The following is a 24,271-nucleotide window of genomic DNA, read 5'->3' as shown; positions in this document are numbered from 1 at the left end:
GAACCCAAAAAGTGAAGGCAAGGGGGCTTGTTTAAAAAAAGCATCTTGATGTAGGTGAGAACAGGCGAAGCACGCTTTGTTATGGAAATACACCCTGACATAAGAGTGTAAGATCTGACGCGTGTTCATTGGGCGTAAACGAATTATTGGAGCTACTTTCTGCGCACCTCACCGCTTACGCCCAGTCCTGTTGGCCTCCCTCCCACTCCATGTATACGTAATGTGATGTAACACGCTTATATCAAATCATACGCCTGTGAGAGGCATGAAGATTCCCAAATGGCGTGAAAAAAACGGTGCTATAATAAAGGACTCATGAGCCGATCCCATTGCATTTCGCGAGCTCAGGAGTATTTATCCTCTACTGGAATATATGGCACCGGGAAGGGTTTCCAGCACCTGGTCGTTGGAGGCATACTTGTTATACTATCAGATACTGCTTGGGCAGGTGGCCAACAGCAGATCTGCCCGTCCTACGTTTATGTAATCTCTTGAATGCTAGTTATGGCTATCCTATACTGTAACATCCTGTACCGCTCCTGTGATCAGCGTCTTATCACAGGGTGAGCCCTTCCAAATGACCTGATGGGAAAGAAATGAGAAAAGAAGCGGAAGCAGACCTGTCCTCAGTGCGAACTGTATTTATTTAGTAAAGAAAATTCAGGAGTCGGGCTACCTGGGGTTTATACCACGCAGTAGCCTCCTGCTGGTATGGTTGGGATCTGTTTAAAACACCTTCTACAGAAATATCCTTGTTAGAGCACTCCTACCTGGCCCTTATGGGGATCAATCTGCCCCTGACTGGTCTAGGGTTGGAGCCTACTGTTTATTTGCAGCAACTAGCATGGGTCCCAATAAACATGGTTTTCTTGCTGTGACCTCAACAGCAAGAATCGATCCAGTGTGGGATTGGTGTGTGTGTGTGTGTTCTTCCTGCAGGACCCTGGTGATGTAGAGGTGGGCGTGGTCTGGCATGGCTGTGGATAGCACCCTCTGTGCTTTTTTGAAGTGAGGAAAAGGCGTGTTTCTTTTCTTTTTAATTTTTTTTTTAAAAAATGCTTTCCCACTATTGTGCTATAATGCTTAACATGAAAATTACTCCTGCAGCCCCTGGGCTGAAGGTGATATCCTAACTGTGGAGCTTTACCTGCTACTTTTGCAAAGTTGATGATGCTCAACATCTGTCAGTGAAGACTACATATCATAATAGCACAGAAGGCCGCAATGTTTATAGAGAGAGGGGTTGGGTGGGAGAGAGAAAGAGAAAGGAAAAAAAATAAATCCTTTTCAGAAATAAAGAGAGCCAACAGGTCACTTAGGATTCTTCAGAGGTGAAATGATGCAATGCCATGCCGCTTACCAACAATTAATTTTTAAAAAGATGGAGAAAAGGAGAAGCTCAGGGCTAAAAGTAGCACTCCATACCCTCCCCCGTTGTGTGTATAAGACCACAGCATTAGTGTCCACCCATGAGCAAATGGAAGCAGGTTGTTTCCGACTGGCTGACAGCTATTGCAAAAGAGAAGGCAGGAGGCAGAGAATGAGAAGGTGAGGGACACATCACGACCAAGCGGCCCAAAATGGAACATGTACTTGACTAGATGGCAACTACAGGGGCTGCAGGAGTAATTTCCATGTTAACAGAAGAAGAAATCTTATCAAGCTCCCACTGTTCCAAATTGATCCAGATTATATTGTTTCTTGTTGCTAAATGTAGCTGTACCCACTTTGAACTCAATATGATATTCACATCCAGCTACATATTATTAAATTATAAGAGTGCAGTTTTCACACAACACAAGCATTGGCATTATGGACATGTAATACAATAAATATGTGTCATTGAGTTGACTTTCCTACTTTTTTTTTTTTAGGTATAAAAGTATTCCTGTGTATTTCACCATTTCCTTCTTGTGGGACTGCTGTGCAATTGGAAGGTCACATAACCTCATCAGCCATCCAGTGCATACTCTGGGTGATCTCAGCTGGCTCCTCTCCGAGGAATGACAGTGGGGATTTGAACTCCAAGATCTTGGTTCCACAGCCAGGTGTCCCAACCAACTGATCCCCAGAATAAATCCCTGTAAAATCTGTAAATATAAAGGGATCAAGAGAAGGGAATGTGTAGTCTTTCAGATATTGCTGAGCTGCAGCTCTTATCAGTCCTGGCCAACAGCTGGCATAACTAAAGGTAAGGACAATGGGAGGTGCAGTTTAAGAATATCTGTAGGGCTACATGCTCACCACCTCTGGACTAAATACAAGGCTGTGACTATCATTGTGTCTGTTATGTGTCATCAAGTTGGAATCACTTGGAGCAACCCTAATAGGACTTTCAAGGTAAATGAGATTCCTTTTTGTTAGTTTTCATGGATGAGCAGAATTTAGACCTTCACTCTACCCACTAAACCACATTGGGTATTATGTCTGTCATTTGACTGCACAGGATCATTCTTCAGATGGCCTTTTTATGAAAATGATTCTTTCTAGAAAGGTATTTGGGACATAGCAAATTGACTTAAGTGCCTTTCTGATATATTATGCTTAATTTTTATGATATTTTTGGTGCTCTTGCTTCCATTTTCAAAGCATTTGATCACATTCTGTGTGGCTTATTAGTGAACTTTTATCTATTTTCTTCTACCAAAAAATGCTAATATGATATCAACGTTAACTTTACATAAATTAACATACCATATTAACGTTGTTGATACTGTTAATATTTTTTCATTGCTCTAAATTGCTTCTGACAGGAAGCCAAGGTAAACTGAAATAAGGTAAAATTCAAATAAAATCTTTCTTGCCTCCTGCCCCCTAGATCTAATGTGGCTAATGGAGTTCCTACCTGCTCTGCAGAAGCTCCAAGGCAGAGCCTCCCACCCACTCTCAGTTCCTGAATGTTTTCAGAGACATAGCCTATTTTCTCCAGTGATTAGATTCCTCTGTGTGTCATTTGTTCTCCCTGTCGCTAGTAGTGTCAAGAGGAATCTTTAATCAATGGCTGTAGACAGTATCATAGAATAATTGAGTTGAAAGGAGTCTATAAGGCAATCAAGTACCACCCCCTGTTCAATGCTGGAATCCAAATCAAAGCAGATCTGACAGATTGTTGTCCAATTTTCTCATAAATGCCTCCAGCATTGGGATGCTTACCAAATCCCAAGGGAATTGGTTTCATTGGCATACTGCTCTAATAGTTATGAATTTTTTCCTGATATTCAGCTGAAATCTGCCCTCTGGTAGCTTGAGCCCATTGTTAGATGTCCTGCATTCTGGAATGATTGAGAACAGATCCTGCTCGTCCTCTGTATGCCTACAAGTATTTGAAAAGTGCTATTATCTCCCCCCCCCCCTTCAAGCTTAAACTGAAGAGAGTAGGAAAAACCACTGGGCTACTCAGGTATAATCTAAACCAAATCCCTTATGAATACACAGTGGAAGTGAAGAACAGATTTAAGGAACTCGATTTGGTGGACAGAGTGCCTGAAGAACTTTGGATAGAGGCTCGTAACATTGGAGGCAGCAACAAAAACCATCCCAAAGAAAAGGAAATGCAAGAAAGCAAAGTGGCTGTCCAAGGAAACCTTACAAATAGCAGAGAGGAGAAGGGAAACAAAATGCAGGGGAGATAGGGAAAGTTACAGAAAATTGAATGCAGACTTCCAAAGAATAGCAAGGAGAGACAAGAGAGCCTTCTTAAATGAACAATGCAAAGAAATAGAGGAAAATAACAGAAAAGGAAAAACCAGAGATCTGTTCAGGAAAATTGGAGATATCAGAGGAACCTTTTGTGCAAGGATGGACATGATAAAGGACAAAAATGGAAGGAACCTCACAGAAGCAGAAGACATCAAGAAGATGTGGCAAGAATACACAGAGGAATTATATCAGAAAGATTTGGATATCCCGGACAACCCAGATAATGTAGTTGCTGACCTAGAGCCAGACATCCTGGAGAGTGAAGTCAAGTGGGCCTTAGAAAGCCTGGCTAACAACAAGGCCAGTGGAGGTGATGGCATTCCAGCTGAACTATTTAAAATCTTAAAAGATGATGCTGTTAAAGTGCTACATTCAATATGCCAGCAAGTTTGGAAAACTCAACAGTGGCCAGAGGACTGGAAAAGATCAGTTTACATTCCAATACCAAAGAAGGGAAGTGCCAAAGAATGCTCCAACTACCGCACAATTGCACTCATTTCACACGCTAGCAAGGTTATGCTCAAAATCCTACAAGGTAGGCTTCAGCAGTATGTGGACCGAGAACTCCCAGAAGTACAAGCGGGATTCCGAAGGGGCAGAGGAACTCAAGACCAAATTGCTAACATGCGCTGGATTATGGAGAAAGCCAGAGAGTTCCAGAAAAACATCTACTTCTGCTTCATTGATTATGCAAAAGCCTTTGACTGTGTGGACCACAGCAAACTATGGCAAATTCTTAAAGAAATGGGCGTGCCTGACCACCTTATCCATCTCCTGAGAAACCTATATGTGGGACAGGAAGCAACAGTTAGAACTGGCTATGGAACAACTGATTGGTTCAAAATTGGGAAAGGAGTACGACAAGGCTGTATATTGTTCCCCGGCTTATTTAATTTATATGCAGAATATATCATGCGGAAGGCTGGACTGGAGGAATCCCAAGCCGGAATTAAGATTGCCGGAAGAAATATCAACAACCTCCGATATGCAGATGATACCACTCTGATGGCAGAAAGTGAGGAGGAATTAACGAACCTTGTAATGAGGGTGAAAGAGAAGAGTGCAAAAAACGGCCTGAAACTCAAAAAAAAAAAACCAACAACAACCTAAGATCATGACCACTGGTCCCATTACCTCGTGGGAAATAGAAGGGGAAGATATGGAGGCAGTGACAGATTTTACTTTCTTGGGCTCCATGATCACTGCAGGTGGAGACAGCTGCCACGAAATAAAAAGACGCCTGCTTCTTGGGAGGAAAGCGATGACAAACCTTGACAGCATCTTAAAAAGCAGAGACATCACCTTGCCAACAAAAGTCCAAAAAGTCAAAGCTATGGTTTTCCCTGTAGTGATGTACGGAAGTGAGAGCTGGACCATAAAGAAAGCAGACTGCCGAAGAACTGATGCCTTTGAATCGTGGTGCTGGAGAAGGCTCTTGTGAGTCCCCTGGACTGCAAGGAGAAGAAACCTATCAGTTCTAAAGGAAATCAACCCTGAGTGCTCACTGGAAGGACAGATGCTGAAGCTGAGGCTCCAGTACTTTGGCCATCTCATGAGAAGAGAAGACTCCTTGGAAAAGACCTTGATGTTAGGAGGAGAAGGGGACGACAGAGGATGAGATGGCTGGACAGTGTCTGCAAAGCAACCAACATGAAACTGACACAACTCCGGGAGGCAGTGGAAGATAGGAGGGCCTGGCGTGCTCTGGTCCATGGGGTCACAAAGAGTCGGACACGATTAAACAACTAAAGCAGGGGTGTCCAACCTTTCACCTTCCCTGGGCCACGTTAGAAGATGAAAATTTGGTTTGGGCCGCATGGGGGGGCAGCCCTAGCTGTCCTCTGCAGCCCAGCTCCAAGCGTGCTTACCGGCAGCTGCAATCTCAGACAGCAGAGGCTGCCAGCTTCGACTCCGGTGGTTTTATGGGGCTGGGGGGGTCCACCTATTGACGGGGACAGCACAATGCACTCACACAGCCCCCCTCTCCCCTCCCCTCCTACTCCTTCCTTCCTTCCCTCTTCCCCCCCCACCATTGTGACGTGCCCCAGCTGCATTCCAGCCGCAAGCGCCGGCAGTGAAACTTTGGAATTTCTTTTTTAAAAAATTGCACTGGGCCGCATTATGAGCCAACCTGGGCTGCATGTCGCCCTCAGGCCACAGGTTGGACAAGCCTGGACTAAATGAACGAACGAACCCATTCAGTTGTTAATGATCTGGCTGCTTTCAACAGCTAGGCCGGGCAAGGGTCTAGTAAGGAGGTGGTAGCCCTGCAGCGATCAAGCCCCCCCCCCCGAACCTCAGCTGACGTCAGGGGCTGAAACTGTTAGAATTACTGGGCAAGAGGATACGTAGGATGTCTCGGCTCGATCTACTGATAAGGAGGAGGTGTCCTGGCGGATGGCCTCCACTTTATGTTTAAAAAATTATTATCACAATAATTATTATGAGGCATACAAACAAAAGAATAACAAATGTTCTCAAAATATACCCGTTTACCGTTTTTTTATTTGCAGTTTAACCTTGACAATACAATCGTACACAGGTTTTCTCAGAAGTAAATCCCACTGAGTTCAGTTTGAACTACTCCCAGATGAAGGTACATAGGATTTCAGACAGAGTATATTTAGGATTTGAGTGCCACCCATTCCAGTCTAAACAGGATGCTCTTGTTGACATATCTGCTAACTTGAGGCAATTAGTTCTATTTGCCCTGCTGCATAGGGTTGCCAACTGGCAAGAACAGCAGGTGAAGCTGTTCACAGCAGGCAGTGACAAAACATTTTACCTGCTAATGAATGGATTGCACATTGAGCTGCTGTGAAAGGCAGGGCTGCTGGGACTGATTTGGAGTGCTGTCATTTCCAGTTTTATTAACATGTGAATTATGTGATGCTCCCTGTTCTCTTATGCGTATGACACACATGTTAAGCTTCTCCCAATGTGAGAAGTGATATGGAGAAGATCCTGACACAAGACAAGGGTTGGTCCCAGTGGACCTTTCCATCTCTGTGGTTGGTTAGCAGAATTACAGGTTACCTAAGCCCTTTGTTTGATAACCTGTAATCTGTTCCTATAGTAATGCTGTCTGAAGCAGGAAGCAACTCCTTTGCCTCACAGCAACAACAGGAAATGGAAGAGAAAAAGAGCAATATTCAAAGAAGCAGCCTTGAGAGATATCCTTCATGAGCTAGAGTTGCCCGTTTCAATTTTGGCAAGGCTTCTGCACATGTAAATGCTGTATAGGAAGAATTGCTGCCTCCGACTGCCAAACAAAGCTTTCAGCAGCTTGAACACTCGCTTGCTGCTTCTTAAAGACACAGGAAAGGGTGTCTTCCTGATTTCAAGGAACCTGAAGACTTAAGTGAAGTGCTGCTAGCTGAAGTTAAACATTCCTTCAGTGTCATCAGCAGTACAGTACTCTATCTTCTTCCACCATACCTGAGGGAGATGCATTGGCTTAGGTTGGAGCAGAGCAGAGCTGGCACAGATACAGCCCTGTCTTCTTATACTTCATTGCCCCTTGCTCACTCCTTCACGTAGTACCTGCTCACTGTCCATGCATGTGGTTTGGGTTCTTGGTATCCATTGGACTATCTCTCCTGAAGAACTATGACCTATATTACTGGCTCCTCTGAGGCTTGGCTCCTTAGATTGCCAACCAGGAACTGGGCTTGCTCGGTGGTGGCCCTGTTCCTTTGGAATTCCTTACCACTGGATGTTTGCCGGGCCCCATCCCTCTTTGCTTTCAGAAAACTTCACAAAACAGAACTCTATAAAAAGGCCTTTCAAAAAATCTTGCCTCTAAGATAGGAATTTATTATTTTTTCTTTCACTTCCTACTTTCTGATGCTATTTGATTTTGCTTGTTTTTGCTGTGTTCCATTTTGTTATAATTTGCTTTTTTAATATATTGTGTCTTTTTATATTGTTGTTAGGGGTCGCTGTTCATTTGTATACAACTCAAAGTAGTGAGTTCTCACAAAGTTAGGCAGTATTAAATATTAAACAAACAAACAAACAAATCAGAAATGGTGCCATCGGCACACAAATACACAAAATTCTTACTGGAACTGGTGCCATGTTGGCTGAGGGGACTTTGAAACATGAACTCCAAAAGATCGACTCTTCTATGCTCTGCCTCTGCCTTCTTGCTCAGTCAATGGCCAATTTAGGCATCTTTAGTGATGAGATTGAGTTATTTGTGATATTTTGCTCCTCCCTTTTCTTTGGTATTATGTTTAGTACTTGTTTCCCTGTTCCTGATGGTTTATCTTGGTTTTATGTGTTTTCATCATTGTTGTTTGTATGAATTATTATCAGTTTACTTGTATAAATCCAGAGAACTCTGGTAATTTAAGAATCTGAAGTTACAATAAATGAATGGGAAAACCATCCAGCCATTGCCTGGTGAGGGTATTGGCTCAGAGTGATGTGAAAAGCTCAGCCAGTGAAGCTGATGTGTTACCTGAAGTGGCCATTTCACATTGCCTTATGCAAGTGTTGGGTCCATTGGGCCCTCCAGAAGTTGTTGGGCTGCAGACCCCATCAATCCTACCCGGCTTGCCCCCAATAGTAAGGGATGGCAGAAATTGCAGCCCAACATCATACGGAGGGCCACACATTCTCGATTCCTGGTATGATGGCGGTGCTAGCCAGTCCTACACTTGTTTTATTGCTTCCATCTTTGATTGGATAGTTATTTAGTCTCTGTTTGCTTTCTTGCTCTGAGCATGTTTATGACTTTATATGGAATACACGCTTTCTTAGTTGCCAATTGCTCCAAAGTGGTACGTTTACCCAACTTGTTCTTTATATGTGTTTTCTTTTAGCACGTCCTCTTCCTCCACCCATCTTATTTAAAAGGCTCTCAGAGCTTTTCCAGTAACAAAGTGCTTCCATTGCCTCTGGGAAATCCAAGGCAGGCAGCAACCTTTCCAGCTTCAGCTAGAGACGCCTGCCCCCATTTTGCAACTGGGCAGCTTATTAAATCAAAAATATAAAAATCTGATCCAGGGTGACTGTAGTGGATAATGGCTGGCAAACAGCCAAGGCTCAACCCCACAAAAGGGAGTGTCCCATCTTAAGCACAAAATGGTTTAGGTGCAAGGCCGTGAAGGAACAGAGGAAACAGCAATAGCTATGCAATATGAGTGACTCAGTGGGTTCCTGCAGGCTATTTTGATGTTTTGGTTGCAGCTTGGAGGCAAGCTGCTGACAGGTTTTCCACAAGTAAACAGGCCGTTCCCAGCATTTGTCTATGTACATGCCAGTGAGAACACTCTGTACTAGAACAATGTATATAATTAAGATTTGCCTCTGTAGGATCTGAGCCGCTCTATCTATACCACAAAAAGATTGACATAAATGAATATAAAATATCACAAGAATAACACAGAAGTACATATTTATTTTTGTGGTGATTCTGGTGAATTACTATAATAGGACACATAATATTAAAGATGTTCTTTTCTTGATTGAATATAATAAGTATTAAATGAAGCAAACTATAAAAAGCAAATGAGAAATTCATGGCATGGATATCAGTGTACTAATGTGAATGAAAGAATGAAGGCATAGGTTCTGCAGAAGCTATATAATAGGGCTTGTGTTGTTTTTTTTGTGTACAAATGATTTGCGTCACATTATATTGGCACATTTATGAGACTGCCGATATTTGCCACTTTCTTATAATCTCATGAATAGTTTTTTTAAAGACCTACAAGAAAGAGATAAAAAGCTGTGTGGTCCTTGTATGCAATCCAAAAATAAGGATGGCTGATACTCTTGTTAGACTAATTTTTGAGTCCTGCCAGACTCTTCTTCAGTAGGATATTACAGAGAGGGAAGAAGGGGGGGGGGGCAGAAGCATTGGAAAAATCCCCCAAATTATGATCACATACATACACACATGTGTGTGCATGCACACCTCCCTGGCAATAAGCCTGGCTGAACTTGGTCGAAAGACTTCTGAGAAGATTGGATGTTTTAACCTATGACTTTAGGGTGTCTCATGTGTTTCAGTCTTCACATGGATGCTGGCATCATACCACTACATATGGTTCACAGTCAAGATTAAAAAAACCCAAAGTGCTTTATCCTCAATTATAATTACATTCAGCACCAGCATACATCTAGCTTGCTCTGGGTCAACTAGGGCACTGGTTCTTAACCTTGGGTTACTCAGGAGTTTTGGACTGCAACTCCCAGAAGCCTTCACTACCAGCTGTCCTGACTGGGGTTTCTGGGAGTTGCAGTTCAAAAGCACCCGAGTAACAAAGGTTAAGAACCACTGAACTTGGGGTTCCTTCTTTGGGAGTTCCATTTGATTTCCATTCTCTGCATCCTACTACTTTCCCCAACTATTTAACTTTCCATGCAAGAACTGGCAAATTGTTCTGTTCTTCTGTGTTTACTTCCCACTCCAAAGAATGCTATTGGATCTGCATAATTTTAAAGAAAATCTAGAAATAGCTGTTTTTGTGGCTTCCATGAAATACTATCAACTGTACTGACTAACTGCCTGAACTCCAATGTGGATTGGATATCTGCATTCTGAAAGAAATAAATTTGGAAGCCTAGCCCATTCAGAAAGTTAAGAGATGCAAAAAGACAATGGTGCATAGAATGTTACTACAGTATACATACTGTTTACAGTATGTAAATGAGACTAGCCTGGAAAATACACCACAAGTAGATACCCATTAATACTTGACATATGCAATTGCTGATATACTAATGTTACTAGAACAGCAATATAGAAGAAAGCAGGATTTGAAAACTACTCTAGAGGCAGCTGAAAAGATTTGTTTGGAACTATCTATGCTTTTTATTTTCACAGTAGTTCCCAACCTTGGATCACCAGATATTATTGGATTTAAACTTCCAGAAGCCTTCACCACTAGCTATGCTAGCCAGGATTTACAAGAGTTGTGGTCCAAGGACATCTGGGGACCTAAGGTTGTGAACCATCAGGTTTCCCTCACTTTTTTTCCAGCTAGCCATCAGAATTCTCTATCCAACTTGTTGTTTAGTTGTTTAGTCGTATCCGACTCTATCCAACTTAATTTATTGCAATTTTTATTTTTAAAAGAATCACTCCAGAAATACTAAATCAAAACTTTATTAAATCACAGATCAGTGAAAGATTAATTTCCAAGTGCAAAACTAGAGATGTAAGATAAGGATGGGCTCCACAGTAAAAATACAAAAGGCAACAAGGCAAAAGGACTGAAACATTCTAGAGAGATTTGGGCTCCTGGAGCCCACAAAGCCTCACTCAGTAACCGAGAGTGTACATTTAACAACAACAACAAAAAATTCTACTCCTTTGAATAGCCAGGGCATGCAGCCATTTTATTTTCCTCAGAGTCTATGAAATGCAAATCAGGCTACAGGTCTATTCCATTACTCACTCTGGAGAAGACAGTATATTGTACCAAGGTAGAAGATTTTCTCAGTGAATTTTAAATCGTGATCACATGATCACTCTCAGTACAATTTTTGGGCAAAGGAAGGATATTCCCCTTAAACTTGTTAAACAAAGGACACTGGCAAAAATGCTCTGTAACTCTCACTAAACCAGATGTGTACACTGCAAGTGTGCCCAAATTAACCCATCTTGTTGCTGCACAGTGAGTTGCAATCTTATCTTTCTTGATACAAATTTGCCCCTCAGGGACAGGAGAGCCGCTCACCAACTTTTGACATTGTTAGCTGTGCAAGAACTCATTGCTCAGTATACACACCTCCCCTTCACCAGAACACTCAGTTGCAAATGTGTTTTGTAAAATGAGAAGGCAGAAAAACAGATGTATCCAGAGAGAGACCATTCTCCACTCAGGGCATAAAGAGCCAGGATTGTCTTCTTTAAACGCTCTTATTGTTTTTAATAGATCTCTTCTTTATCAAGGGAGAAAAAAATGAGTGCCTAGCTAGTGACCATTTCTTCAGGAACACAGGAATCAACAGAGGCCTGTAGCTGAGTTCACCCACCCTCACCGACACACCCACCCTCACCAACCAACTTCTTCATAGGAAACAGTTTGTGAACATTTCACCATACTTAATGTAGCAAACACCCTGCGTGTGTAGAAGACTATGGCTTGCCTTTCCATTTCCATCTCTTACAACATATTTGCTGCTGCAAGATTCTTCTACCTTGACGTCTCTATCCCTTGGCTTTCTTCCCAGTCAGACACCACTCTGTGCCTGCACAGATGCAGTACATGTGCAAAGTAAGGTAGTGGCTGGAGGAATTTAGACACCAGCATCATTCTTCTCATTTGCTTTCGGAGGAGGTTCCATCTGCACTTTCTTCATCTCCACCCCTTTCACCCAAGTGTAGGCAAAGGAGCCACCTAGAACCATCATGTTACTAGTCCACCATAAGAAGCTCTTGGTTTCTTCATAATAGCAGACAGCCAGTACCGTCTGAGCACACGCTTTTGCTGTTCCAGACACGTTGTGTGTGAGTGGGCTGGTAAATTTTATTTGCAGTCCTGTCACATAGCCAATGGCAAAGCCAAACAGCCCACTTAGGGTCATCATACCCCAAAAGTTGACATTTCCCAGTTTATCAAAGTGGTACAGGGTATAGAACTCATTGGAGAGCAACAGGAGGGGCAAGAACAATACACAGGCATTGATGTTATTGTAGAATGTCAGGCGCCAGATGCTGCCATCCACAGCAGGCAGGACTTTCTTAGTGTAGATAGCATTCAGAGAAACACAGAGACTAGCTAAGATACCAAAAATTATGCCGGCCCAGGACAGAGTCCCTTCTGCTCCCTCTTGATCTATACCAAGCCAGAAGCCACCTGCAAGACAAAGAAGAATTATGACAAACCGCTCAGACTGGTAAAACAGGATACCAGCTGAAGAAGTAGGAACTTAAACAACTTGCAAATACTTTAACTTTCAAACACTGACAACTCAAACATATGACAGACATGGGGAAAGCAAGGTTACTTCCATTAGGCAGAACAACTGAAAGAGGGGGGCAGGAAGCAAAGTGGGAAATCAGATGTCACTTCCAATAAGGCACGGACTCTGGAGAGGAATGGTGTGTGTGTGCAGAAGGCCTTCTAGCCTAATGGGACTTGCTTTTGCATCTAACAGCCAAAACCAGTGTTGGGGGCGGGGGGGGGGAAGCAGCTACACTAGCTCCAAGCTGGCTTCCCTGAGGAGCTTAATCTGGAATCTCTTGTTGGATGCCGGGGCTATGGAGTTAACAGTAATAGATCTATTAATGGAGAGCTTCCCGTGGGATGCTGCATAATGGGGATGTGCTCAGCCCCGCCCCTGAAATGTCTATCTTACTACTGTCCAACAGCTCTCCAAAGGGGCAGGGTGATAACTGCGCTGGAAAAAATGGTTTCCTTTGGAAACCTGTAGATATACATTGAGAGTGGTTTTTCCTGCTTTTACAGGAAGAGAATTGTGAGTGCTAACTGCTTACAAGGAGCATTGCATTCTTATCAAAAGATATGATAATATAAAAAAAACCTAAAGTCACACTCATGAATAATTAAGGCTTCAGGCCAATGTGAAAATAAAGCTCCACCAGATTTTTTTAGGTGGACCAGGCATTAAATTTAAGTAGCTGAACAGATCTGGGCTTGATTATACACTGAATAGACTGTGATTTCATTAAGTAAAAGGCTGGAAACAAGAACACTGCTGTCTTTTCAGTTGCTCTCTTCTGCTGGATCAAAAACATTTAATTAGCAGGCCCTAATTATACGTTGCCAGGACAGTAAATGTCCACTTTTCAGGTTGCACCCCTATACTCCTGTACCTGGAAGTAAGCCCCACTGAATGCAATGGGACTTACTTTTAAGCAGACATGTATAGAATTGTATTCTTAATCTCTGTTTAGAACAGAGTATTATATCTTTATTAAAAGAAGCTAACAATAATTAACACCTGCACATCCTTTGTGGTAGGGAAAATAGAATAGCTTTTTACGCTGTTACCTTGAACACCTGGGAATAAGAAAAAAAACCCTAGAGGTTGGGGAACAGGTGGTCCTCTAGAGGTTTTGACCTACAATGTCCATTAGATTTAAATTGGCCAGTACTGTAGTAAGGTACAGGAGAGTTGTAGGCCAAAACATCTGAAAGGCCAAAGATTCCTCACCCATGTCTTCTACACACTACAGAATCATTCACAGAGAGAGAGAGACACACACACACACAGAGAGAGAGAGAGAGTGTATCCAGCCAGGCCTTGCAGGCTGCCTCAAGCTAAAAGGCAGGGCATCCCATACCGCCAGCAGAACAGGCTCTAGTCTGGCCACCAAGGCGGCGCTACCCACCGATGATGACTCCGCAGGCCATAAGCGCATAGAGGGAGGTGGTTTGCTTGAGCAGCCCGTAAGAGAGCAGCACATTGAAGACCGTCGTGAGGGAGCGGCCCACGTTGTAGAAGGCCACGCCGACGTACTTGAGACACAGGTTGTTGAAGGTGATCATGCCGATGAAGACCACCGAGAGGGGCAGGACGCTGCGGGACACCTTGAGGTCCATGCGGATGGAGGGGAAATCCACGTAGCCCGGCGGGCAGCAGGAGGCCAGCAGGCTCAGAGCTTTGCAAAGGAGGACGGTGACCAGGCACTGGTAGAAAGTGACGAAGAGCGGGGCGTCCAGGCGCAGCGAAGGGCTGCCCAGCAGGTACTTGTTGAGGAAGACCATGGTGATGGAGATGAACCAGTACAGCGAGACCACCGTGGCGATCCGGAGGGCTCGGAAGAGGAACGGAGGCTCCTGGCTGCTGCTGCCGCCGCCGCTGTCCTCGTCCTGCTCCTCCTGCTGCAAGAGAGGCTCCGAGGAGCCGCCGAGGGCCATCTTAAGGATCGCTGATCGCTTCAGCTGGACTCTGTTCATGGCGGAAAGGAGAAGGAAAGAGGTGGGAGGCCGAAGAAGGAATCCACTCTTCCTCCAGAGGTCCGCCGGCGGCCACGGGAAGGGGCAGCAAAACTCCCGGATTTCAGATCACGGCCAGGATCTGGTGGCGCCACGGCGGGAGCGCGGGGGCCTCGGAAGCAGGAGCCATTGCAATCCACCGGCAGCGGGGCTTGCTTCCGAGGCACCGGGCCTCCCTTGGGTGGTGTAAAGGTAACCCCGGAGTAGCGTAGCAGGAAGCCGGGAAAGAGGCAGGGCGAGGGGGAAAGGCCGGCCAGCCGGCCGACCCGCCCACCGCTCCCTTCCGCTTCGCCGCAGCCCGCCAGTCCCGGCGCTCGGCTCGGCTGACGCAGGCAAGGCGGGCGCTCTCGGGCCCAGCCCGGCTTAAAGGGGCTGCGGAGCTGCCCTCTTTGGGCGAAAAGGCGCTGCCCCTCTCCCCCCGCCGCCGCCGCCGCCGGGAGCCCCTTCCAGACCCGCAAGGGGCACCGGGGGGGCCGGTTCCGAGGGTTGGGGGTCAGGAGTAGAAGGCCGGCCTTCCTTGGCGGGCCTCCGTCTTCACCCACCTTTGAGAGGAGAGCCGCTAGACCTCTCCCTCTGCCTTGCCTCTTTCAAACCGGGGAAAAGGACGGACCTGCAGGATGGGCAATATCGGGTTTGCCGCCCAAGCAGGAAGGTCTCGAGCGGAGACTGGCCCTCCTCTCCGTGGGTAGACAGCAGCGAAGACGGAGCCGAAGGGGCCAGCGGTGTTTCTCTCCCCCCCCCCCTCCCCACCGCTGAGCGTATCTGGGCAGCGAAGAGCCTGACGAAGTCTGTGGAAGAGGCGCCTTTCTCTTAATGGCACCCGGTGCCTGGGACGGTCCCGGCGTTATCTTCTTCAGTTCCTCCCCAGCACGGGGCAAACACGCCTCGCCCCTGGAAGGGCTCCGGGCAAGAGCCGCTGCTTGCACCTCGCCTGCCCGAGGCGACCGCTGGGAGCCCCCGCTTGCCTGCCTGCCTGCCCGCCCGCCTCTCGCGTTCTCGAGCGGGGAAGGCGGCAAGTAAGGAGCAGCCGCCCCCGGCCTTTCTCCTCACCCACGTCGGGCTGTCTCTGGAGGAGCGGGTTCCTCCGCCAACACGACGACACGTGGCGGCCGGCAGGTCGGGAGCAGGGGGCTGCCTTCTGCGGCGCTCTCAAGCTTCGCCCTCCTCCCCGACAGAACCGGGGCTGGACCCATTCGGGGAACTTTTGGGGTTGGGAGGGGCAGCCTTCCAGGGCTCCTCCTCGCGAGAGCGGAGGCGTTCAGTGGCCGAGGGCACTCGCGGGGAGGCAGCCGGTCACCCCCCCCCGGTTCACTTGCTCACCTGCTCACGGAGCGCCGACGGGGGGAGGAGGAGGGTGGGAGAGCAGCCATATTCCTTCCTCCCGGTGCCGCCTTGGCCCTGGTTCTGGGACCCGCGACCCCGTCACTTTCCCCGGAATCCCTCAGACCGCGCGGCCGGTCGACAATTCTGGGAGCTGTAGCCCCTTCTCCCCCCTCCCCCACCCCCAGTAATTTTCCCAAGATCCCGCCTGGGCTGCTCCAAAGAAGCCGGCAGGCCTGCCTTCTCCCCGCAACCCTCCCCTCCTCCCTCACTTTGGGGGCGCGGGCGTGGGGAGGGAGTGGTGCCCTGGAGGTGGCGGGAGGAGACCCTCTCCGACCCAGTTCTGCAGGGATCGCTACTCACCTTCTCCTCGCTGCAAAGGCCAGTGGCTTGTTTGCCTTCTCGTGCAACCATCACTTTTACTTCCTGCATTGAATTTTGCTTCCTTATCCTCCCCTTGGTACCACCTCACAAAGAGAAATGCAAATAAAGGACGATCAACTGGACTCCTTTCCTCTAAAGCTGCCAACTCTCCGCTTACTGACTATGCTCCTATGCTCCCAGCAGATCCCAGTAGATGGGACAGAAGCACCCACCACGTTTTTCATTACTGCAGCTCCATGGTGGAAAAGAATTCACAGGACTTAATTTTTGAGCTGTCAAAAACATTAAAGCTTTGCGAGAGAGATATTTTAAAACCTAAAGCTGGCAGCTGTCTTGCCTTCCACTGCTCTTCTCTCATTTTTGTAGGAAAAAGGTTAGAAATACTAGTGCTTAATTTGAGCGGGAACTGGGTGGATTGTGCAGCACAATCCTGCCTGTTTGCACTGAAGTGAGTTCCACAGGCCATTTCCCTCCCAATCCCCAACAGAGATCTCCAGCTGGGGGCAGGATCTCCAGCAAATGGTTGCTATGTGGTAAAATTCTCATCAGAATGATACAGCCAACCAAGCACGTCCTGGTATACAGTAATTTGATTCACTGTATAGGACAGCTGTTTGTATTTACTGGAAATGAACGAGAAATCAGTGAGAAAAAGTGACAACCAACTTGTATGAAAATGTACTTGAAACACTTTAAAGTACTATGGGGTTATTTGCTTACTATCGATGACTCTTGCAAACACAATTTCACAAAATAAATCTCTTCCTATTTGCATTCATGTAGCAGACAACATGAACAATTCTAACAAAATTCTATAATTTGTGGGCACTGGGTGGATCCATGAAATCAAAAACGAATCATGATTTCAAAAGGTTTCTTCATGGCATCCTTGCCAAAAACATGGATCTGACACATGGATCATCATGGAATCACACAATTTTTACACAGGATCATCCCGAAACCACTGTCTAATTACAGGACCAATCCGTGGCCACAGACTATACTACAGAAATCATGGGTCACCAGCACGTGGCTTTGCACTGGTGCAAAAGCACCAAACCAATCCACAGATCCTCATTGATCCATATGATTTTTTATGTGAGACCATGCCCAAACCACTTTCCAATCATAGATTTCCCACACACTACAGCATAGATTCTCATGCCTCTCTCAGTGCATGGCTTTGCAGTGGTGCAAAACCATCAATTCCAAGCATGGATCCACATGATTTTTACATCAGATCATCTCCAAGTCTATTGCCAGAAAAGTGTTCAGTGATTCAGCATGGTTATGGCTGCTCTCTCTAAAGAAATAGAGGCTCCAAGAAGATTCTTGCCATGGGTTTTATGTTTTTCTTCTCACTCTAGTGCTGAAGGAAAGTATAAGGGCAATGGTTCCAGTAGTTTATTCTTTGAGCATAAAGATGACCATGAGTGTTACATAAAGAACATGTTGGCCGTCATTAATCCTTGCCGAGCACTAGACATGGGGATGAATATAAAAAACAATCAGGATAGTCAGTGAATATCTCTGATTTGTCAGATATTTGTTGCTTCGTCCAGAGCAACGAATATGAAGCAACGAATATAACCCTTTTATATTTGTCCCTTCGTTTGCTATCTGCTTATGCTCCCACGGATCAGCTGTTCCTTGGGGATATAAGCAGAGAGGGATTTTCCCTTCCGGCGGCTTGCTAAAGCCTGCCCGAAGGGAATCCCACCCTTGGGGCTGGGGGATGACTCGGGTCCTCTTTCCTCCTCTTCCTATGCCCACACGGCATAGGAAGAGGTAAGGGATCAAAGTGATCCCCTAGCCTCGCTGCCTTTGCAAAGGCAGTGGGGGTTAGGGATCTCTTGGGTCCCCCTTTGCACCTCTTCCTATGCCCTGACAGAGATAGGAAGAGGAGTGTAGCCTGATCTAAGTGATCCTCCAGCCCTGCTGTCTTTGCAAAGGTAGTGGGGCAGGGGGTTGCTTTGATCCCTTCCCTCCTCTTCCTATGCTGTTGGGGGCATAGTGGGACTATGCATGAGGAGGGATAGCTGGACTCAAGCCTTCCTGCTTTCCTTTGCAAAGGGAGTGGGGCTGGGGGAATCTCTTTGATCCCTTCCCTCCTCTTCCTATGCTGTAGGGGCATAGGAAGAGGAGGAAAGAGGACCCATATATATGACTGGACGAATTGATGAAGTGAGTCGGGCCACTGGGGGTCAATTCGTGGTTTGTGGGTTATCAAGTTCAATGGTCCACGAGCCAAAACGAAGTGTCATTTCGGTCCTTCATATCCATCTCTACCCAGGACCCATGTTCATGGGCCATGGTACTATGATTATCTGGCAATTTGGGATTTTGATGGTTCAGTCTATTGGCAAAGATGGGATATATGACTTGATGATAGTTTGGGGAGGATCTCAATTGCATTCAACTCGGGAGTATTCTCTTTTTGACAGATGGCAGGAGCAAAGTAGATTTTTTGGGGGGTTGGGGTTTTTTTTGCATCATAATTATCCTGTGCAATAAGTGTCTTATGCTTCACTCTATGAGAACAGATGGCTCCACAATATCTATTGATTGATTTGATTGATTGATCAATCAATTGATTCTATCTGTCTGTTTGTCTGTCTCTCTGTCCATCCTGCCCTACTAGTGGTGAGGCCAGGCAGGTAGCAAGGTCCTAAACCATTAAGGGCTTTATATGTCAACATAAGCATCTTGAACGTGGCCTGGAAGCAAGGAGGATTTTACCTGTATTTACATGGGAACATCATATAACAATTATATAGAGCAATAAAGGCCTGTGTTTTGGATTCATTAGTCATCTAATGAACCAAAGCCTCGGATCCGGATATTTGCACAATGCTGCTATCAGAGATCAGGTTTTTTTTCAAGTTTTTTTTTTTTTGCTGTGGACACAGATGAGATCTGTGACTGGATGGTGGTTTAGTAGGTATTCCATGTAAGATTCATATAGATCCTTGATGATTTCCATGTTCTTGTACCATGGTACACTTGCAGTTAGGAAGCGATGTGCATATATGAAAGATATACAAATTGTGGTGGTTTGGGAAGGATCTCATGTAAGCATCATATGGATCCATGCATATCTATGCCTCCAATACATTTATTTGTGCCAAAGCAATGCCATGCAATGGGGAAACAAATTTTTATGGGTTAGTCTAGGGACATAAAATTTGATTTCCTCACTGCATGGTATTGCTTTGGCACAAATACATGTATCAGAGACATAGATATGTATGGGTCTTTATGGGTTAGTCTAGGGACATGAGAAGAGAAGACTCCCTGGAAAAGCCCCTGATGTTGGGAAAGTGTGAAGGCAAGAGGAGAAGGGGACAACTGAAGACGAGATGGCTGGACAGTGTCATCGAAGTGACCAGCATGAATTTGACCAAACCCCAGAAGACACTGGAAGACAGGAGGGCCTGGCGTGCTCTGGTCCATGGGGTCATGAAGAGTTGGATACGACTAAACGACTAAACAAGAACAACTAGGGACATGCATGATATGTTTGACCTGATTGTGATTAAGGTGGTGTTTTAGCATATATGGCAATGAAAAAAACAACAACAGATGGACCTATGAAGATATGTGCCTGAGCTCCCTTTTCTTATTCCATGCTGGTATCATGAAGCAAAAGATGCAGAAATATTGTATTTGTGCCTGTTTAAATGAAAGGATGCTCTAATGGAATGTGCAGTATGTGTCCTGGAAAATCCATGCCTTAGATCCAAATACCTGTGAATGTTATGCTTCAGTAGACGCATGGGTGACGTATGATCCATTCCCCCCCCCAAACACAGAACTCCTGCACTCCTTTCTCCCCCTTCCCTCCTCTCCCACCTTGTTTTCCCTGAGTCAGTCACACGCAGCTCAGCTCCAAAGACTCAGTCTCTCACGTAAAACCCAGCTAGATAAGCAGCAGTCTAGACAGAAAAGAAGAGAACACAAGACGCCCTGAGAGGGCATGTGGCCAAGACTTCCAGGAAAAATACCCGGCAGCTTCAATTCTCCTGCATTAACAAAGAGCGACAGATGGGAGAGAAGGAAAGTACACCAACATCCCAGAGGCTACAGAGTGCCTGCATGCCCCTCAGCCTGTAGTTCGTGTAATCAGAGGTTGGGCTTGCTTGCTTAATGGTTCTTAGCAAAGTTTATGAAGAAGAAGGAACTGGGAGTTTTATTACAGCAGTAAGGACAGCCAGAATGGTTTGTGTTGTTTTTCTCTACGTGGGTGGTTTGTGTAGAAGGGCAGTGTAGGGAATGATCTCTGTGTAGGTAATTCGTAGTATAGGTAAAAAAGAGGCCTTAACGTGGTCTTTATCTTGATGGCTGTACATCATTGCCATGTAATGGAAATTCGAGGTTTTTGACATTACTGTAGTGCAGTATTTCAATGCTGCACTCTAGATTTACACAGACTCTAAAAATACGTAGTTTCAGAAATTTTGGCACATGGCTTTGCTGTGGTGCAAAACCTTGGATTCAAGGCATGGATCCACATGATTTCATATGATTTTTAGATTGAGTCCTCTCTAAGCCAGTGTCATTTCATAGCTCCTATCTGTGCCCACAGAGTACAACACAGAAATCACTCGAGGCAGGTATCAATCCCTCCTGGTCCACTTTATCTCATGCGCTGATGGACCCATGTTTTCAGGGTTGTAGTCTTTGGGCATAGAAGAGGTGTATGATTGTAGAGAGTGGTTTCTGGAGGATCCTACATAACAGTCATGTGGATCCATGAAGCTTTATGCCACAAATCCATATTTATGTGCCACTGGAAAGCCACGTGCTGAAGGATCCATAGTGTGGTTTGTGGACATAGATGGGATCTATGATTTGATGGTGGTTTTGCAACGATCGCCCCCTAAAAATCATATGAAATCATGAGGATCTGTTCTTGATTTAATGGATCTGCCTTTTACATCTCAATTTGTGGCAGCTTATAATAACAATATAAAAAATAAATTGAATTATGTAACATTGGTTTGTGCAACACACCCTGATGATGATGTCCGTGGATTAGATCAAAGTGGGGAACCTGTTCATGGAATTGGTGGGGTGGGTCCTCCAGTTGCTATTGAACTATACTTCCTATAAGTTCTAGGCAACAGAGTCAGTAGTGGGGGATGATGGGATTTGTAGGCCAACTACATCTGTAGATCACAATCTAAACCAGATCAGTCTCAGAATAAATAATTGTTCAAGCCAGACATCATGACAAATGCAAAAAATAAATAAATTCCACATTTATACAATGAGTAAAGACATTGAAAGAAATAGGTTTTAATATAAGTTAAATCTGTACACCCAAAGTTTTTCCAATTGCTTCTTTCTTTCTGTTTTTTCTTCCTTTCAAGCCACAACTGTGGGTTATTTGTCCCTTCAGGGAACACCAGCATGAGCTCCTGGTTTTCAAAAGGGCCATTATTTTAATCAGAGCTGCACTCTTAAAATTATAATTCTAGTAAGAATTGTGGTTAGTATCAGCAAACTCCTCCAGCAGCTATTTTTATGACTGATTTATACTGTGTAGTGCTGCTTATAGGCCACATGCTGCCCCCTGGTGTTAAAAAGCAAATACTTTCAGTTACATTTGTCTAAAAATTGTACATACAGTAGGTGTTCCGTCAATATTAATGGCAAGCTAGTCTGGGCTGCCTACTATGCCCTCTGAAAGTGCATACTATTAAATACATTCCAATTTAGTAGGATGGACTTTACAACATCCAGAACCCTGATTATTCAAAAAATAATAATTATTGTGTCTCTCTCTCTCTCTCCTCCCATCATGGATCTTCAATGTACTGTTTCCTGTACGGCTGGGACTGTTGCAGAATATGAAGATTTTAGCCAGAGGGGGAGGAGGTACAAAGTAACAGAAGCAGGTTTTAACTGGGAATTGCAATTCAAAAAAGTAACTTTCCTCCTCACTGGTATCTCTTGTGGAAGTCATAGATGTAAAGTGTTAATAGGGTCTACTATGATTGAATGGTCTCATTCAAACATATATTAACAATATGCTTTATTTTGGAATTTATTGGGCAAGACAAGGACAAGAAGTCATCATGACATAGATCAGTTTCCTCCAGGTTACATCATCCAGGTGGTAACACATGGTGCTTTCTCAGAAACGAGGCATTTTGCACCTGGCACTGTGAATCAGAGAGTGAGAGAAGGACCTTGCATATTATGTAATGTTACAGCCATGAGCTTTACTGCAGAGATCATTCATAGTAACATGAGCCTTTGCTGGGAAATCCACACAATACACATTTGCAGCTTTTACAAAGGAAAGTAGACTAGAACAGATTTTTTTCATGTGCAGTTCAAACCATTGGGTAATTAAATCATTTAAGTAAAAGGGCTTCTTAACTCCATTTTTCAGAGTTGCATTTTGACTACAGGTCCCATAATGCTCTGCCCATGTTGAAGGATTTGGGGAATTATATTCTGAAAAAATTTAACTAAGCCAAGCCTTGTTCCCTCACTTAGACCATCTTTCTCAATTCCTGATGGCATTTTGTGGGGGGGGGGGCAATCCCAGAAAGCCCCAATCAGCATGTTGGCTGGGGCATTATAGGATTTTTAGGAATTATTGTCCCCCCCCACACCCAAAAAAAGGGTTGCTGCTTGTGAATGGGTTCAGTCCCTAAGGGAGGCGGTTTTTTAACTTTAAAGTTAAAAAGTCATCTTTTTCGCTTTAACAACTTCGGGTTTATTAGCAATAAGAGGGATCAACATTGGTAGAAAACGGGTCAAGAAAGCTCAGCTCTGGCAACAAGGTGAAACTGTCCATTGCTGGGTCGGTTCTCTCACCCACAGAGCTCAAAGGGGAGCAGGACCAAACTTCTCCACATCTGTCAGTTTCCGCAGAGGGGCACTCCGCACCGCGCAGATGGTGCCGCAGCATGGGTGCCTAGCCCAATCTCCTTCTAGCGGTGAAGTGTTATGTCTTGTGTCCAGTCTTATCACGCATTGCCCTCTGCCTTGGTTCTTGGGGAATACCAGCACTGTCTGCTCTAAAGGCTCGATATGCAACTCTTCTTTCTCTCTAGGAAAGGGATCAGGGAGCAGTCCTCCCAACTTCAAGTGGGGGAAATCCCTCAATAACTTCTGCATCTTGACTCTCTCATACTCTCATAACTTCTCCAGCTCTCTCTTCCTTTTCCATAATTCTACTTCTACTCTGAAGCGGAGTTCGCTGCCAGTATTTAGTATATCTTCCTGCCAAACTGACAGTTCTTGTTTTGCACCTCTTGCGTCCTCTCCCTCCTCTCCCAAACTTATTTCAAATCTCCCGCCCTTTCGTGTTTCCTCCTCTACTCCCGCACTTTGTGTCAGTCCGGTGTTCCCCCTCGTTCTCCATTCTCCCTCCCTCCAAGGTCCCTTCTTCAACAGGGGACGGCACACTCTCTGGCAACACTCCTTCACACTTCTCTTTTTCACAGTCCTACCAGGACATGCTATGGACTGGTGCTGCAACTTCTTCATGGAGAGTCTGTGTTGTACTCACCAATATTTACCCACTCTTTATTGCTTTATTGCTTGCAATAATCACCCCTACCAGGGATGACATCTCTGGTTCTGCTAAAGCTCTGCACCTTTAGCATCAGCATCAGCATGGGATAGAAATCAACAGCATTGTATCTGTTGCTTACCTTCATTCAGCAGAACACTGTCAGACTCAAGCTTAGTAGAGGTCAGTCTGAGGCCTTACCTGTATATTGGCCAGAGTAGAAGAACTAGTAAACAGTAGCTGTATGTCGCAGAGCATGCAAAACAAATCAGATGAGCCTGAACCCTTAGCATAAGAAAGTAAATGTGATATAAGACAGCAGTGTACAGACTGAAGGTTATAACTTATTCAAATGAAACAGGCTAAACAGGAATACAATAGCACTGTGTATAAGTGATGTGTACAATTTTGTAGA

General features: G+C 45.1%; 1 protein-coding gene across 3 annotated transcripts; it reads right to left on the bottom strand.

Moving 5' to 3' along the window:
• Window positions 1–10,803: 10,803 nt before the first annotated feature.
• On the bottom strand, window positions 10,804–16,397 carry SLC35C1 (solute carrier family 35 member C1). 3 transcript variants are annotated; one of them, XM_072986004.2, is made up of 3 exons: window positions 16,305–16,397; window positions 14,015–14,574; window positions 10,804–12,515 (listed from the first exon to the last, which is right to left on the bottom strand). In XM_072986004.2, the coding sequence occupies exons 2-3, from the start codon at window positions 14,541–14,543 to the stop codon at window positions 11,956–11,958; spliced, it is 1,089 nt and encodes a 362-aa protein (XP_072842105.2). In that variant the 5' UTR covers window positions 14,544–14,574; window positions 16,305–16,397; the 3' UTR covers window positions 10,804–11,955. The 3 variants fall into 3 exon arrangements, with proteins under 3 accessions (XP_072842105.2, XP_072842106.2, XP_072842103.2); XM_072986005.2 differs by lacking the exon at window positions 16,305–16,397 and adding an exon at window positions 15,164–15,267; XM_072986002.2 differs by lacking the exon at window positions 16,305–16,397 and having other exon boundaries at window positions 14,015–14,706.
• Between the last annotated feature and the right edge of the window lie 7,874 nt (window positions 16,398–24,271).

This window comes from Pogona vitticeps, chromosome 1, assembly GCF_051106095.1.
Source record: "Pogona vitticeps strain Pit_001003342236 chromosome 1, PviZW2.1, whole genome shotgun sequence".
Taxonomy (NCBI): Eukaryota; Metazoa; Chordata; class Lepidosauria; order Squamata; family Agamidae; genus Pogona; species Pogona vitticeps.
Note: the sequence above shows the minus strand (reverse complement) of the source record. Positions and strands in the feature narration are given on the sequence as shown.

Bases quoted from the DNA above. Each gene is read 5' to 3' on its own strand.
- SLC35C1 (XM_072986002.2), bottom strand. From the start codon at position 14,582: ATGAACAGAGTCCAGCTGAAGCGATCAGCGATCCTTAAGATGGCCCTC. The intron at 12,516-14,014 runs GTGGGTAGCGCC...TTTGTCTTGCAG, and splicing joins GGCCTGCGGAGTCATCATCG to GTGGCTTCTGGCTTGGTATA.